The 16,699-nt window shown below is 37.4% G+C and overlaps 1 protein-coding gene across 3 annotated transcripts in view; it reads left to right on the forward strand.

Annotated features, from left to right (window-relative positions):
* The window catches only part of MLLT3 (MLLT3 super elongation complex subunit), a 122,564-nt gene that overhangs the window by 93,292 nt on the left and 12,573 nt on the right, over positions 1 to 16,699 (forward strand). For all 3 annotated transcript variants that reach the window (XM_027722379.2, XM_027722377.2, XM_027722380.2), the window contains 3 exons: positions 9,288 to 9,366; positions 12,708 to 12,840; positions 14,353 to 14,452. In XM_027722379.2, coding sequence (XP_027578180.1) covers positions 9,288 to 9,366; positions 12,708 to 12,840; positions 14,353 to 14,452 — 312 coding nt within the window. The remainder of the gene's footprint in view (positions 1 to 9,287; positions 9,367 to 12,707; positions 12,841 to 14,352; positions 14,453 to 16,699) is intronic.

Here is a 16,699-nt window from a genome sequence, read left to right on the forward strand (position 1 = left end):
CTTTTTTGAGCAGCAATATCTTATGCCATTCATTCCCATTGGGGCTGTAAACAAGTAAATGCACATAGCTTTGGTGATCAGACTTCTCTGTTTTAACACGGTGTGGCTGTGAAGGGACCAGGAACTTTGGTAATTAATGCTCTCTTTACCCCAGTGAAAAGGCAGTCCTTGCACACATGTGTAGCACAGTAAGCCTGAGTTCAGGAAATGTACATAGGGTTTTTTAAATTATCTTGAGATGTGCTACCTATTTTTGCTGTAGGTCTCTGAACTTCCATGAAGGAATTGCTTGCTGCGTACTAACTGTGTTGCAAGCCATCTGGCAGATGTGAGGAAAATTATGTCCTGTGTTATAGGAATTAATATTTCAGACACTGGAGTTGGAAGATAAGGATAAATGAAGCTATTTTCACTTCATAGAATCTGTTTACATATCCACAGAATTTGTATCATCACCTCAGAGCGATGTTAAAGGAGACTTTAAGGTGACTGACAATAAGGTGACTGTGGCCCCATCAGCCACAGCAGAGCTGTATTTTGTGGCTGAGGTTAACAGCCAGCTCTACCAGTGCCTGAGCTCCTTGAGGAAAGAATACTCACGGATCTGGGGATGACAAGGATCAGGGCATTAGTAACTGGATTGGTGCCTCAACATTGATTACCCCAATCAGAGCACCATTGCAAAATTTATGCCCTTTAATATCATAGTTGGTGAGCAGTTTTGATTAGGACAGAAATAAATCAAATTATTTTGCTCCTCCATGTGAGGCCATTTTAGGCATTACCTAAATAGGGGGAGGAGTTTGTGTCAGTAACCTATTTGTGATTAGCTATTTGAATTATCAGCTGCAAAAGTATTATGGTATAAACCATTACAAAAAAATGAAGTAGATACAGTCTGTGACAATTTTAGTTTCTTTCATTGTATGAATAATATTTTTGCATTGTCCATGCTGCTTTAATGCAGTTTACTTACTACACTGTAGCTTTATTCTGTGCATGAAAACAGAGATGCTTTCAAGACGGTGCTTATTGCATTGTGCTTACACAAGCAGAGTAAAATATCACAACTGAGCAGGAATATCAAGCAAAGAGTCATGGTCTGGATATTCTGGACAACAACAATTCAGTTGTAAAGTTGCTCAGGTTCAAGGCAGGAAAAGGCAGGTTCAAGGCCAAAAGAGGCAGCCATTCTTGGTGCTCTTGGTGACCTAAATTTGCTTTGGGAGAGGACCATTAGGACTAGATTGCAAGTTAAATGTTACACTTTTAGCTAAATGAAACAGTTTGTAGACAAGGCGTTTCAACTTGATTTATTTGTGCCATATGCAGCCTTTTTTATCCTTTGAACACTATAAAACTCAAGATTGATCTGGCTTGTACTACATGAGATCTTCATTTAGCCAGTATTTGAAATAATACAGTTATAACCTATGTTTTTAATAACTTCAGTTACCTTTATTGACTATATTACAAATACATTACTGTCGCTGATAATGTCAGAACGGCCAAAGCGACACGAAAAAAAGGTTCCAGCAAAGTTTATTCCAAGAAAAAAGCAGGGACAGCGGGGCTGCTGCGCAGCCCCTTAAGTACAGTTTTTGAACACACGTAATGCACACGGATAGGACAGTTCAAACTTTCACACCAGAATTCTTACAGCTAATAGGTGCATTTTCTAAACTCTACTTTCTCACAACAACTTTGCTCTTTCTCAAAACAGCCCAGTTCTTTCCCACAACAGTCCCGAGCACCTGCTCTTATTTTTCTCTCATGTTGATGTTTTTCCCAACCACTCTCATTCAAAACAGGTCCTTGTTCTCATGAGACAGTGCTCCTGTTTTCATGAGACAGTGTTCTCTGTTCCCACGGGACAGCTTCTTCAGGATGCATCAGTATGTTGTCAGGATCAGGGCCTCCATTTTCAGTCCTCTCTTTTCAGTCCATCTCAGGGGTATACTTTGATCTGGTCAACATCTATTGCTTCGTCAGTATGTGCCAAGGTGCTGACAGACCCGCTGTCACCCGTGACACATTACATTATAACAGTTGAGTGGAATTTAGTTTAAATATGAACAAGTATCAATTTTCTTATTTTTGAAAGGTTTGCTTTGTCTTTATCTTGTGTTAGTATCTTATTACACCTTATGGAACAGATGCAAAACTCTCTCAAAGTAAAGCTGAGATCACACTATCAAAAACATTTTAAATTTGAAAGGGAGAGGTAAGGGGCTTTAAATGAGTATTACTTTTTGTAGTATATTTTTTGTAAAAGTACATGTGTAAGCAGAGTTACAGCATACAGATGTGTCAGTTGTAAATGGGAAAATGCTGGTAAGACAATAGAAATCTGTTGTATGGTTTTTTTTTTCTCAGAGAATCAGCATTGTACAGTTTGTATATAATATGCATGATAATTTTTGAAAACTACTAGACAAACACATTATAATATTATCATAGAGCAAGTGCTTAGGAACCATACTGTCAGATCTCTCAGAAATACCTATAGAGAAAAGTGTGTGTAGAGTGTATTGTTGTCAAACAACATCTAAAAATCATTGTTCAGTCTACAGTATCACAAGATTGGCTAAAAGTTATGACATTTTGAAAAATAGTTTGAGGGGTTTTGTTTTGTTTTAGAGACTTGAATTTTTTAGGGTACAGCATATATTTTTGTATTTTTCTCTGTCCAGCTTTTCACTGGAACTAGAATGTGCAATAAATGAAAGCTGAGATTTTCACATAATCATTTAAATGCCAGGAGTTAAGTTTGAGGAAAAACTAAATGCAGCAAGGCTTGCTATAAAACTGACAAGGCCAACAAAGATCTGTACTAGATCTCTCTGTAGTTTATGGTGAAAGTTTGGACATTTTTTTTCATTTTCCGGGACATAAGTTCAGGAAGTCAGTGGTCTGCAATAACAAAGACGGTGCATAGGGACTCTGCAGCAGGAATTCAGAAAAAAAGCTGTTGTTTTTCATATATTGAGGTCTGTATTTACTTGGTGTGTATGACCTTGACGAGGTTTCCTCATAGTAAAGTTTTAGTGTAGGGAGTGTTCTACAGAGTTTAAGATACATAAGAATAGAGAGGACCTACGGTGAATTTGCGAAGTCTGTGAGTACCTGCTGAGACACAGTGCAGAATAACACTCATAAAAGAAATGTTACTTGTAAACGGTTCTCCAGCTACTTCTTCATTAACAGGAGTGTGTGAATTTCTAACATCAGAACCTCAGATCTGGGAGAATTTAGGAGCCACCTTCCTGCTGCCCCAAAAGTGACTGCAAACTGTTCAATTTCTGGAACTAACTGTGAGTGCATCAACATGGACCCTTCTCAGTGTTGATATGTAAAGTAGGGCACAGTAGTAAAAACAGGGCAAGAGAAGGGAATCAGGAAGGATTGCCATCCAACGCAGCAGCTTTTGGACCTGGCCAGAAAAACTACCACCTATCTTCTGTTAATCCCATTAGAGCAGAAGATGTAGATTAGTTGAATGAAACTGTCACCTTGGCTTTAATACCTAGACTGAATTTTCTGGTTTGTATCTAGTATTAAAATTGAGGGTTAGACTTTCTTTCTAAAACACATTTCTCTCCTTTGTTGGCTTAAGAGAGCTTTGTATAAAGAACATGTGAAAGTTCTCAAAGGGAAAGTTTAAAAATTGTTAAGTCAAACTCTTGGAAAATCAATATCTTGTCAGCCTAATTTGGCTTAAAAAACCCCCCTAATTTGGTTAGAAGAGGGACAGTTGCCATTCTGTCATCACAGGCCTTTCATGCAATGGAGCTTACAAAATAAGCAATATTCTTCAAACAAGTAATTTATTGAGCATATCTTCCTCTTCCATCAGTGAGCCCTATCTTTTTCCCATATAATTCTGACTTTGAATAGAATACAGAGCTGTTAAATTCCCCATGTGGTGCTGCTCATACTTAATCAATTCTTTGCAAATATTGATGTCTTTTTGCACATTTCAGGAAATGTGGTCTAGATAAAACAGTTTTTAATACCAATTTTGAGAAGCCTTCATATGAGCCTGTCTTTGCCAGCATTACCTATGTATTCAGAACAGTCTACTTTCTTCTTGGTTGGGATTACCTGTTGGAAACTTCCATCAGTTTCCTCTTGCAGTTTGTTAAGGAGCATGTTCATACTCACGTGACCATACACATTTTTAGTTTATTTTATCCTTAGTTTACTCATCTTGTAGGTTTGAAATCTGTGGAAACTCTAGTATTCAGCTGTTCTACTTGAGAAACCTTAATCTTCTCTCCTGTATTTTTTTGCCTACTTTACTATGTGTCTTCCACTCTTACCAGTAAGGTATCTTCAACAAAAATATCCCTGCAGGTTAACAGCCTTCACTAGTGCTTTGTCTTTCAACTGTATTGTACAGTGTGAAGAAAAGATACAAGGACTCCCTGAAACAACACCTCAACCTCGACCACATTGATCATCCTAACTGGTCTACTCTGGCCTCAAATCGGGAGGTCTGGAGACACACCATCTACAACGCTGCCACTTCCTTTGAAAAAGCACGCAGGATCACTCTCGAGGAGAAAAGACAACGCAGAAAGAATCGTATCCTGCTGAATACACCATCTAAGGAGTCTTTCTGCTGTGCCTTTTGCAGTCGGATATGTCTATCTTGTATTGGCCTCATAAGCCACCAGCCTTCCTAAATCTTCGTTCGCGAAGCCTAGCCATGATGAATGAAGGAAAAAGTATTGTACAGTGTACTGCAAAAGAACTTTTTTATTCACGTGTTAGTTCAGTCTTCTGTACATGAGTCTTCTCTAAGTCTTGAGTATTTCTGAGTTCTTGTTAGCATTGTCTCAAATCTATTTTTGATTTATAAAGCTAAGAAAAATTGTGTACATAAATATAGAAGGAAAATTATTTTCTTTCAAAAATAGGTACATGTTTCAGTAGGACAGTCTCTAAGGAAGTGGAAATCTCGTTTCATCCAGTGCAGTTGTTCAAATAAAACAGTTGCAAAGTTTAATTTAGAGTCTATTCTGGATACTATTTGTTAAATGAAGGATGTGTTTCAAATTTAAAGAATCACAGACTGGTTGAGGTTGGAAGGGACCTCTTATGGTCATCTGGTCTAGCTGCCCTGTTCAAGCAGAGCCACTTAAAGGGTTGCCCAGGCCCCTGTCTAGATGTTTTTTTAATGTCTCTTAAGGAGGGAGATGCCAAAATTGCCCTGGGCAGCCTGTGCCCATGCTTGGTCACCCTCACGATGAAAAAGTGTTTCCTGATGTTCAGAGGGAACCTCTTGTGTGAGCAGCAGATGGGTTGATTACTAAAAGCTGAGGCAGTGGTCAATGACTAGGCACTTAAATGTCGGTAAAAGTTGTAAGTGTAGGAGTCCTGTTAGAGAAGAAGGCTTGTCTTGGGGAACATGTTCCTCCTCCCTGAAATTCTAACTTTGGACAAAGTGGAAGTGGAAGTAGTGCTCAGCTATAAGCAGTTTCAAGTATATAGACTTTTCATGTTGGGAAGAAATTCTTTACAGAAAGAGTAATCAGGCCTTGGAATGGGCTGCTCAGGAAGGTGGTGGATTCTCCGTCCCTGGAGGTTTTTAAGATGAGACTGGATGTGGCACTTAGTGCCATGGTCTAGTAACCATGGCGGTGTGGGATCAAGGGTTGGACTTGATGATCTCGGAGGTCCTTTCCAACCTGGCTAATTCTGTGATTCTATAGCAATGGAAACATAAATCTTTAGACTATTCTGCATTAAAAATAGGAAATAAGTAAACAGGCTGATATGAAATGAGATATTACTATGTCACTTAAAGTTTATTTCAAGAAACAATATGTAAGGTTCCCTTAAGAACAGTTCAGGGGAAGGCAAGAAAAACCATTGTCACCCACATACAGATGTCTTCTATTTCTTAATGTAAGAATTATTAAGGAGCTTTAAATGATGGGCATTATTTTTAGAGTCATAGAATCATAGAACATCCAGAGTTGGATCCACAAGGATCATCAAAGTCCATCCAGAGTTGGATCCACAAGGATCATCAAAGTCCAGCTCCTGGCCCTGCACAGGACAGCCCCAAGAAGTTGTACAAATGGGGGCAACCATGACATATTACAGAAACAGCTCTGTTATATCCTGTATCATAAACAGATGAGTTTGCCTGAAACTTGTTTGCAGCTCAAGAGAGAGTTGTTGCACTACTTGTAAAAATGGACAAGACTTTGGAAATTACAGAAGCCAAGTGATTTAGAGCTGGTGAAAAAGGTACCTTTTCAGGGAAAACTTGAGCCAAAGAAAAGTTCCTTTTCTTGCTGAACTGTTTCAAAGCACAGAATCCCTCAATCAGGCCTAATAAAGAAGCCACTGTCTCCTGTGCATCGGTGTGAGAACACTAAAATGAAATAGACTGTCTAAGAATGCAATAAATCATATCGGGTCATTGCACTAATGACTAGTTTGGGCCCAAATTCTCATTAGCCTGTCTGTAGGAAGAGAAAACTGGTAAAACAGAAAAAGGCCATATGAGAGAAGCTTTTTGCTGGCACTGTCTTAAAGCTTTTCTTGTCGAAGGACACCCTTTAGCTAATTTCAACCCATAAAAAAAATAAATCTGTTCGGTGATTAGGAACCCGTGAGTAAGGCCATAAATACCTAAGTCCTTGGGATAAGAGCCTGTAAAACTGTCAAAAAACATTGCCTAAGTGAAAAAAGACAGCCTTTCTTAACTAGTGCTGTTGGCACTAATCCATATTCATATATGGAAGGCATATTTGTAGTTCCTTCTATAAGTTTTTCCTACAAATAACATTCATTCTTATGTTGAAAGCAACTATTTCCTCTGTTTGCACTCTCACCCTGATTTCTAAGTCAAAAAATGTAGGTTTCATTTCTGATGCTTAACAATTTTCATATTTATGCTGATCTGTATTTCTTGGAATAAATTTTCAGATGGAGCTTTTTAAGGAAATAATGTAAATTGTTTAAAAAGTCATTAGGAACCTTTTTAAAAGTGTATGGATGATCATATGTGTTTCATTGGGACTTTCTGTGGTTTGAATTCTCAAATATTCTGCAATTTTATATGTATTTATATCCATTCCTTCCTGTGATGTTGACTCAGTTAGTTAATATTGAGAGAAAATTCTAATGCAGAGCAATTTCATTGGTATTTTCATGTGAATGAGACCAGGTCTTTCCCCCTTTTTCAATTCAAGTAAACTAGTTCAAAAAAAAGTAGTGAAATTTTAATAGTGACACAGTCTCTGTGCCCATGGGATTTTTGCTTCCTAGAGTTTTAGCATTTGAAAGTATTTTAAGCCAAATATGATAGTCTTTTAGTATTTGTTATTTTTTAAGGGAATGGATTTTACAGTTATTAAAGTTCATGTTGAAATTAATAAAGGAAAAATGCAGTTAATGGACATGTACAGAAACCAGTTCTCAGCTAGTAATTATGCTGCAAAAAGCAGAAATTGACAGATGTTTTAAGAATAGCCTGGGTCTGGAAGACTGAACTTAGTTCGCTGATGTCTTTTAAGTTTGCATTGACTCTTGTTCTTCATCACTGCAGTCTGTTTCATATTATCATAATTACTGCTAAAAATTTTGTATGGTTTTACAGAAATTCAAGAAGGAAAAAAGGTTTCTTTCAAAAGTAGTTGGGTTTTGTAGCAGTGTCGAGTGATGCTGCAGTGTTTTTCAAAAAAGACTGATGCTGTGGACAATGTAAGAATCTCTCTGGGTACTGACAAATGAGTCGTGTTGTTGGCTGGGTTGAGTTTCCTTGCACAGTGTTAACTCACTTGTGTTCAAGCAGTATATACCCACAGAGTCAGGTAAAGTTTGTATTTTGACTATGTGTCTGTGAGAACTGGAGCTGATGTTGATTTAAGGAGAGCAGATGTTAATGGTGTTTTTCTCAAGGATTCTATTGCCCAAATAGACATCTCTCATGGTGAGAAAAGGCAACAAATGGTGGTAAATCTGCCTGCTCTATTATGAAGGGCAACAATAGATTGATTTATGGAGAAAAAGGAACTGTTAAGCTTAGATAGCCTGTTTGTGTGAAAACTGAGTTTTACAGACTGGATATTATTGCTGTCATTTTTGAGAAAAATTTAGTTCTATCTTAATCATGAGGGATATTGTACTGGCAAGGAGAGTCACAAAATGTTTGTTAGCCTGGACAACACATCGCAGTTGTATGAAATTTAAAGTGTAAGCAGGTTTCAATAGTATATGTTTAGACAATTACTTCCTAATCCGATTTTCACTATTCTTTCTGTATGGCCACTTTTTTTTTATGTACTCTGTTAGCATCCCCTCTACCAACATACCAGAGTTGTATTTTGCCTCATGTACACAGATGAGTGTGCAAGTATGTACCAACACCCACACACTTCAAGCCGCTGAGTCTAAGAAACAGCAAAAAGGAATATGGAGACATGCAACCTGGCAGCAGGAAGCAAGACTCTTCAATACTATCCTCATAAGCCATAACCTCTATGAGAAAAATTATGCAGAATTTTTAGATGAAGCAATAGGTCTTTCTCATCAATTTTAGAGAGAAAGGTACACATTTTAAACAGCAGTTAAAAAAGAATGTATAGTACTGTTTGTTAAATGATATACACTTATTTGAATAACTCTTAAAAATTTAGTTTTTTGCAACTGGTAAATTCTAGATAATTTCCCTTTTAACAAGGCAATCCTTCTGGTTCAGTCACTGTTACAATCTGTAATCTACAGGGTTTTAATACATATGGAAAGTGTTAGGATTAGCAGAAATCTGATAACAGCAGAAAAGTTTATTTCGAATCCGTATCTTAAGACTTATTTTCTAAGGAAGAGAAAAGAAAACTGTCTGAGATTTTCTGGCATTTAGTGTGGTCTGCTCAGGTCTTCTGTTTTTTGGTTCTACCCGATCACTGGTAATTTGGAAAATGTTGCATCTACAGTATGACAAGGACAGAGATGCCTTAGGTCTATTATAAACTCATTTAGAATCTTGTGTTTTATAGCATTTCAAACAAGGCAATGGAAACTTCTTGTTAGGCTTTAGTAAAGAACTAAACATGATGTATTAGTGTGTATGTATGGTGAGTGCAAGAGCAATTCTCACAATGTTTGCCTTACTGACACCTGAAATAAAGATATTGTAAGCATTATTCTGTTCCACAGTTCTTTTTTCTCGATCAAATGCTTTAGGCAGTAACTAACAGTAAGAGTTTTAGGCAAAAAAATGTTTCTAAAAATGTTATTTATTTTCTTTTTTTTCTTTCCCTTTGAAGTCTGAACAGCCGAGTCCTGCCAGTTCCAGCTCCAGTTCCAGTTCCAGTTTTACACCATCTCAAAACAGCAGACAACAAGGTACCAATAGAGGAAAAAGAATTGAAAGGAATGTGTGAAATGAAGGGGCTAATAAAAACAGAACTGGTGGCATCTCATTACCGCTTTTCTTCTGCCTTTCATTGCCTGAACTGGCTACAGTTTTGATTTAAATCTTTTTCTCATGTTATTTTCAGATGTAGCTAAGGGCAAAATAAAAGAGGAGAAACTGGTATCTGAGAAAAGGATGTAAGGGTTGTTTGTTTTTAAGGATTAAATACATGACAGTCACTTAACAGATGGTAAACTCAAAAGAGCTTCTGTTTCTGAGTTGTCCTTCCGCAGAGTTAGTTATCATGGCACCTGGCTTTATCTGAAGCTCTGGAAGTGTGTGGCTTGCCATGGGAAGCCCATGGAAATCCATTAATTTGTGTACATCGACCCCTTTGAAGGGCCGTGATCTTCTCATAGTATTGGAAAGTAAGAGCATAGAGTATTTACTTCAGATATGTGGCAGGGAAGGATGAGGGTTACACTTTAAGTTTGCATTTTGATTTTTTGGCTAATAATTTCAGTTTACTTGGAACTCAGTAAAGAATGCATTTTTCTTCCCGGAGACCTGGCCAAGGCATGTTTTCTGTAAATAAGTTGAGATTCATTCTACATGATCTATTAAACTACTTAGTTCCTGCTTGGCTTCTTTCCCTGGGTTTATAAGATTGTACAACTGATACATTCTTAATGAGCTTTTGTTTTGTTGTTTGGATAAGGAGCATTAAAAAAGCAGCCTTTGACTAAACAAAATTGTCTTCTGTTTTATCCATTTATATTCCTCAGTGGTAGACTTGATTTAAGATTATGACAATACATTACTGCTTCAGGCAGACTGTTTTTAAATATATCTATGCATGATGCATCTCTGTCCTATTGCCTTTCTGTAGGTCACTGGTACTGATTTTCTAGTGTTTTCTGGCAAAAAACCATCTAATGTTTTCGGGCAGTGTTACTCTGCGTGAAAGAAAGCAAGAGCTAAAGTGAGCTGTGGTTGACTGGCTTCAGGCAGTTGATTTTTATCTAGGGATAAAGAGATACACTTCTTCTGAAACCCCATTTTCATTCTCATGAAAACTGCCTTAGTGATGTGAACTGTCCATTACAAGACAAAAAATTTGCATACCCATTTCTGTGTCTGTTTTCTTATGCTGGGCAAAAACCTTTTGACTTAGTGTTTTCTTCTAAGCAGACTGGTCCCATCCATCTCTTCTGTTCATATATAAGAGGTATTGCAGGTTGTCTTTCAGTTCTTTATACCTTCTCTGGAACAGAGGGGAGATTTGTCCTCTGATGTGAACGGCTCTGAAGAGCAGGGGGTATATACATCTTTTCTTTCATGCCACAGTAAATAGTGATTACTGCTTCTTTCTGGGAGTTCCAGAAACTCCAATTAACTAAACATGTTCATTGCCCAGGCCATGCATTTGTATATCAAAGGAATGACATACTGGGTGTACCCTGGCATGTTGACACCATATGTTGTGCTCTGGTAAAAAGCCATACCTTTTCCCATAACTAGAAGTTACTTGTTAGGGTTGTTTCTCTTTTTCTGTTGATTCAGACTCCGGCACTCGCTCAAGTGTCAAAAAACCGCAGCATGAACTTTTTTCACCTCTTTTTGCATAAGCAGTGGGCTAACCTAAGGTTCTTCCAAGTTCTTCTGTCATTGGGGCTTATTCTAATATTTCTTTTTCCTTACCAAGGGCAACTAATGGGCAGCAATTAATTTTCAGTTTCTCCTTAACTATTCTGACCCTTTAGGAAGTAACAACTTTTCAGACCCTTAAACAGGTTGCTACGGAATTTTAAAGTAACTGTTCACAAGGACAGAAGGTTAACAGTGACATTGCGACCAATGCTAGAAACAAAATACCTAAAAATTTATACTTCTACAGATCAGCAGTGGGTGCATGGACAAGAAGCACTTCTATATAGCTCTCCTTCCGTTGTCACCTAGTCTGGTTAACCAGGAGTTTGCTCATCAGCACCATCTGGTTTACTTCCCTAGGGTGTGAAAACAGAGAAAAGAAACAATAGTTAAGAACCTGCCCAAACTGTGCCAATTTACAAAAGTTCTAGTGCAGCCTTAGTGCTAAAACATTCTCAACATTGGCTTTGAAGTCACTTGTACAAAACTAGTCAAAATGCCTATCACCTGAACCTTGCTAGGTCTGGAATAGTCCATAAAGCTGTTCCTCCCATGAGTCCCTGTCATGAGTATGGCACTGACTGACAGATCTGCCTTCTCTGCTGACAGTGACCAGGGAGGACACTTCTTGACTCAGTTTCCCCATAAGCAAATAGGAAGTTGAGAGTTTCATCTTGGAGGCTTATCTTGTTCATGTTAATACTTTGTGTTTCTTAGGCTGAAGGAATTACACAACTGTAATAGTAATTGCTGTTCCTATAGCCATCACTGGTGCTTTTACTTGCTGCTTCGTGTCTCAGATGAGCAGTACTTTAGAGTTAAATGTGGCACCAGTCTTGCTTCCTTCCCACTTCTAATATGCTTTTGCCTATTCTTATTTCAAGCAGCTGTAGTTTTACATTTCACAGATCTATTAAACATATTCCTCTTTCTGTAACTGTCTCTTACAGCAAAACAGAGTAAAAATCAAAACCCAAACTGAGTTTAATGCAGTTTTGTGAGCAACTCAAGCTTTGTACCTCTTGTTAATTCAGGAAAAGTGATAACATGATGTCGAGTGGGATTAATGTACTTAGTACATATCAACATAGGCAAAGTGCTTACTCAACTTGAAATTAATCCTGAAATAACAGGAACAGTTAAAGGTAAATATATAAAAGAAGACAAAGACTACCTTGGCCAGTATGAGTTAGTCAAAATGATTTGTTAGATCCAACTTCTCAATACATGAATTAATCTAACAAATGTACCATTGCTGATCAATATGCCCCTGTAGATCTTTACTCACATATATAATAGACAAAGCAAAAAACACTAAACCCCAGCAATGCAAAAAAAGGATGCTTCTAGCAATAATACAGTAAAAGTCAATGTCTTCTGTCATGACAGTATTTTACTTACTTTAGCTACAGTCCAGGGAGCAAATTGTTCAAACACTTGAACATATGAGTCCCTCCACTGTCATGAGTAAGTCTGTTGAAGCTGAGTTGCTCGTGTGAGTAAATGATTCATGGATAACTCCCTGCAGCATAAGCCCCCAGTGCATCACTTCATATGCTTAATGTTTAAGACTCTCCCCTCTCAACACTGTGTGGGGAGGGTAGTTTTCAAAACTGGGTGAATTGCCCAAAACACTGCAAAGTGAACTTCATAGTGTATTTTATTGTCTCTGTTGTTTCAGGTCTGTTGAGGTCTATAATGAAAGATCTGCATTCAGACGATAATGAAGATGAATCAGATGAAGCAGATGAGAAGGACAATGATTCTGAGTTGGAACAACCTGTAAATACACAAGGAGGAAGCAAGAGTCGCAGGTGAGTGTCTTGTGTTTGCAAGTAGCCTGGTGGCCAAGACGTGTAGCGCTTGTTAGTAATGAAGTGAGGTCTACTGTTCTCAAAGACTGCTAAGTAGCAAACGTGCAGAAAATTTAGGCTCTTTTTAAAGCAGCAGCTTCTAAAAGCTAACAAAATTAGCCATTCCCGATACAAACTCTCATTATTCAATATGGTTACGATGATCCTTATTTGACTTTACTGGATTTCATGTGATTGTGACTTGAAGAGAGAAGTCAACATTACTTTCTGGCATAAATTAGAGAAAATTAAGTCCTTCAGTTTTTGGATAAACTATTCTATACAAAGTCTCATTTTCAAGACCTCTCTGCTTACTAGTTTTAGATTAGGTTCTTAAATTGAATCAGAATCAATGAAATTTGAATTTCAAGTAATTTCTATGCTGCATGCAGTAGATAATGAATAAAAGTGCATCAGAAGCTAAAGCAAGCATCTGTCACAGAAATTAATTTTTTAAAAAAAGCTTCTACATCCTTACTGCAACCTTCAGAAGGCTTTCCAGAAGTTATCTGTTCTTCAGGTAGCTTGAAGCTCCGTCCAAATGGTGTTGAAGGTTATGGAAAGCCTGAAACGGTCTCTTAAACGCTTTTCATATTAGGTTCTTTATCTGATTCAGAGGGTTTTGCTGTTAGTGCATAGCACCTGAGTGCCAGTATCAGCTACTGTTTAAATGGGAAGGTAATAGGAAAATGTTAATGAATGTCAGCTGCTTCCCTGGTGTACGGTAGCACATGGAATCAAGGAGCAAAAGACCAAGATGACTAGCAGTTTGAGAACTTGTTGTGTCAGTGATTGTGTAAAGGATTGTTTCAAGCTCAACTTGTCTCCATGTGTGGAGATTTTGTTTCAGTTTTTAAATGAAATCTTAAGGCTTATGTTTCTCTAACTTCTTTTTATCCCAAATAACTCCTTCTCCCTCCTCGCAAAAGTATTGTCTATTGTTCCTAAGTAAATGAAGGGTGAACATTTTCATGTGGCCTCTCCTGAGATGCTACGATTTTAAATTTTAGCCAGGAAAAAATGTGTTACTTATGACAATAAACAAGGAACTTTTCAGTAAAACACTTGTTCAGGTGGGAATCACAGCTGTTTATAAAGCTTTTAGAGGAGCAGAAGAGTATCTCTAAAAACCACTTTCCTTCCTCCACATGGCTGTGAACTGAGATAGGGACTCACTCTGTTGGGAGCAGCAGTATAATGCTGTAGCTGTTCATCCATTTTTGTAACATTGGCTGCTGTTTTAACTGGACACTTCATCTCAACAAGTGCAGGCAGGCAGCCTCCTTCTTTGTGCTACACCGAGCTTTTTCCAGAGTGCAGCCCTGCTCAGATGCCTCTCTTCCATGTGACCTTGATGGCTTGCTTAGCAAGAGATTCATCATTTTAAGTCCATACCTCAAAATACAAGCTTGGTTCACCCTATTGACAGCCCTTTGTCTGCAGGTGTAATGCTTTGGCTCTTCTTTTTCATAGGGTTAGTCTGAGTGATGGCAGCGACAGCGATAGCAGTTCAGCTTCCTCACCGCTACGTCATGAACCAGCACCACCTTTACTGAAAACCAACAACAGCCAGGTAAAGTCAGAATTCAAAAATACAGTTGGGGTTTGTGTTAGCAGTAGACACAGTTCACATCAAACTCAGGAGTTTATTCGTTCGTCTCATGCCCTCTACCCCACCAGTGCTTATCTAGGAGATACAATATTTTTTACTCCACTAGCAGACACAATAGTTTTTACTTCACGCTAGAGTACTTGTTCCAGATTTGTAAGAGCTAACACAGTTATTTTGAGGTAGGAACATAAGGTAGTTCTGTTTTTCAAAGAAAAGAATCAAATTACCTAGAGTTACAAAATGCTTCTGGGATGCTGCCTCGCCCTCAGCCACCATAAAGTAAGACTCTCTAAATATAAAAATTAAACATAAAAGCTTATATTTTTTATAAAATAAAATACAAGTTACAAGCAATAATACATTCCCAGTGTCAGTTGTATCATACACAAAGCAGTTATGACACTTACTGGCCATAAATGGCTGCTTACAGTTTTGATATAGTTAGAATAGTGTCTACCTGTATTAGCAAAAGTTTGTGATTTAGATGGTGAGTTTCATGGATGAGACTTTTCTATATTTCTTTGATTAACTGCTTTAATTATCTGGCAGATATTATTTACTTGTCCTTGTTTTTCTATTAAGATTTCCAATACAAGCTATAGAGCAAACCCAAATATTATTATTCATGTTATTTAAGTTTAAATACACTGTAGAAAAAAAGAAAAAAAACCTAGGAAGTACTTTGTGCAAAGAAAGAAGGTGATTCCGTGTCCAGAAAATATTCTTGTTATCTACCAGAAACATTGTAGACTTTTCTAAGTTATCTGTACAGAAGTCACAAGTTTTTGAGAGAGTCTTTTGGGGTAAAATAAAAAGCTAACTATAAGGATGAAGAATATTTCATGTACTGGGCTCATAAACACAAGAAAAATAAAACACTTATCTATGGCTTGTTGTTTAATGAAGACTAACTTCTACAGAGGCAATGTAATTGTTAAGTAATTATAAGTCTCAATATTGGCAGCCCACTCAGTTATGTCTTTCATGTTCCTTTGCCTTTTGGTGATATAACAGAAGGTCTACCTGTGCATTTAGACACACTGAACAACAGCTGTGTGCCAGCCAAAACTGAATGTTACATACCTTCTTCCATTTCTATACTTAGGCTGAATTTTGTAAATAAGATGAAAATCAGAAATTTAGGGAGTCATTGTGAGAATTCAAATTGTATGGACCATTTTAGCCACATCTTAACCCTCTGCTTGATAGTGTAATGCTACTTACCAGGATGATGGTTTTTACTGATGAAATTAGGTTTTTGTTGACTAAGTTCATTCATAGAACCAAAGAGCTAAGATAGAATTAGTATTTGTATAAGCTTCCTCAGATGTGATTAGTGCTGTATCTCATCTAAACAAGAGTACTTAAGATGTTAGATTTCAAACTACACATCTAGAGCACTGTAAGGAAGCAACTTTTTCAAATATACTGTGTTCTTGCTGGGGTTCTATTTGAAACCAAGAATTTTCTTCCACTAAAAACAATAAAAGCATCTAAAAGTTACTGGATTCATGACTAGAGGTCTGGGGTTTTTTTAGAAACGTTTCTTTCACTGGCCTAAACAGCAATAACCCCAGGGGGGTGTTGAATAGAAGAACTGGGATTTTTCTTTAAAAATGTATGTTTTGATTTCTGATCACTCTTGGCTAAATAACTCTTTATGTAAGATTAACTCAGATCTGCAGTCACTCTCTCTCTATGGGGAAATAGCTGCCTGCCTGCTGTAATTCTTATGATGCTGGTCACCCGGGAAGCATATATGTAATTTAGTCATTTTTACCAAAGGAAGTAGAAATGAGAGAGAGACTTGGGAAAATTGTCAATGAGGCTTGTAGAAGACTTGTTTTTTACAGGCTTATTTCCTTGTTTTAATTCTGCGTTTTATTCTGTGTTATGACTGTTTAGTGTGGATTTGGAGTTAATCATGCTAGTGATGTTAGTCTCACAATGAAATGTGAAACATAATCTCCCATCATCTGTGATTATTTAGTTTTCTTTGATGTTCTTCAGAAGAACTAGTTATATTCCAGGTGAGGAATGACATGGTTTTTTTTTATTTTTAACTTCAAAAAATGTGTTCTGTGTGGAAAAAAATGGAAGAACAATCAACAGTTCTTTTCCCCCAAAATATTCCTGCCTTTAGTCCTAACAGTTTCATATCAAGCATGGTGTCTTGCTGCTTATTGATATACTCTTCTTGACTGTGGT

Source organism: Pipra filicauda, unplaced genomic scaffold (genome assembly GCF_003945595.2).
Source record: "Pipra filicauda isolate LSUMZ 115617 unplaced genomic scaffold, ASM394559v2 scaffold68_size4259465_pilon, whole genome shotgun sequence".
Taxonomy (NCBI): domain Eukaryota; kingdom Metazoa; phylum Chordata; class Aves; order Passeriformes; family Pipridae; genus Pipra; species Pipra filicauda.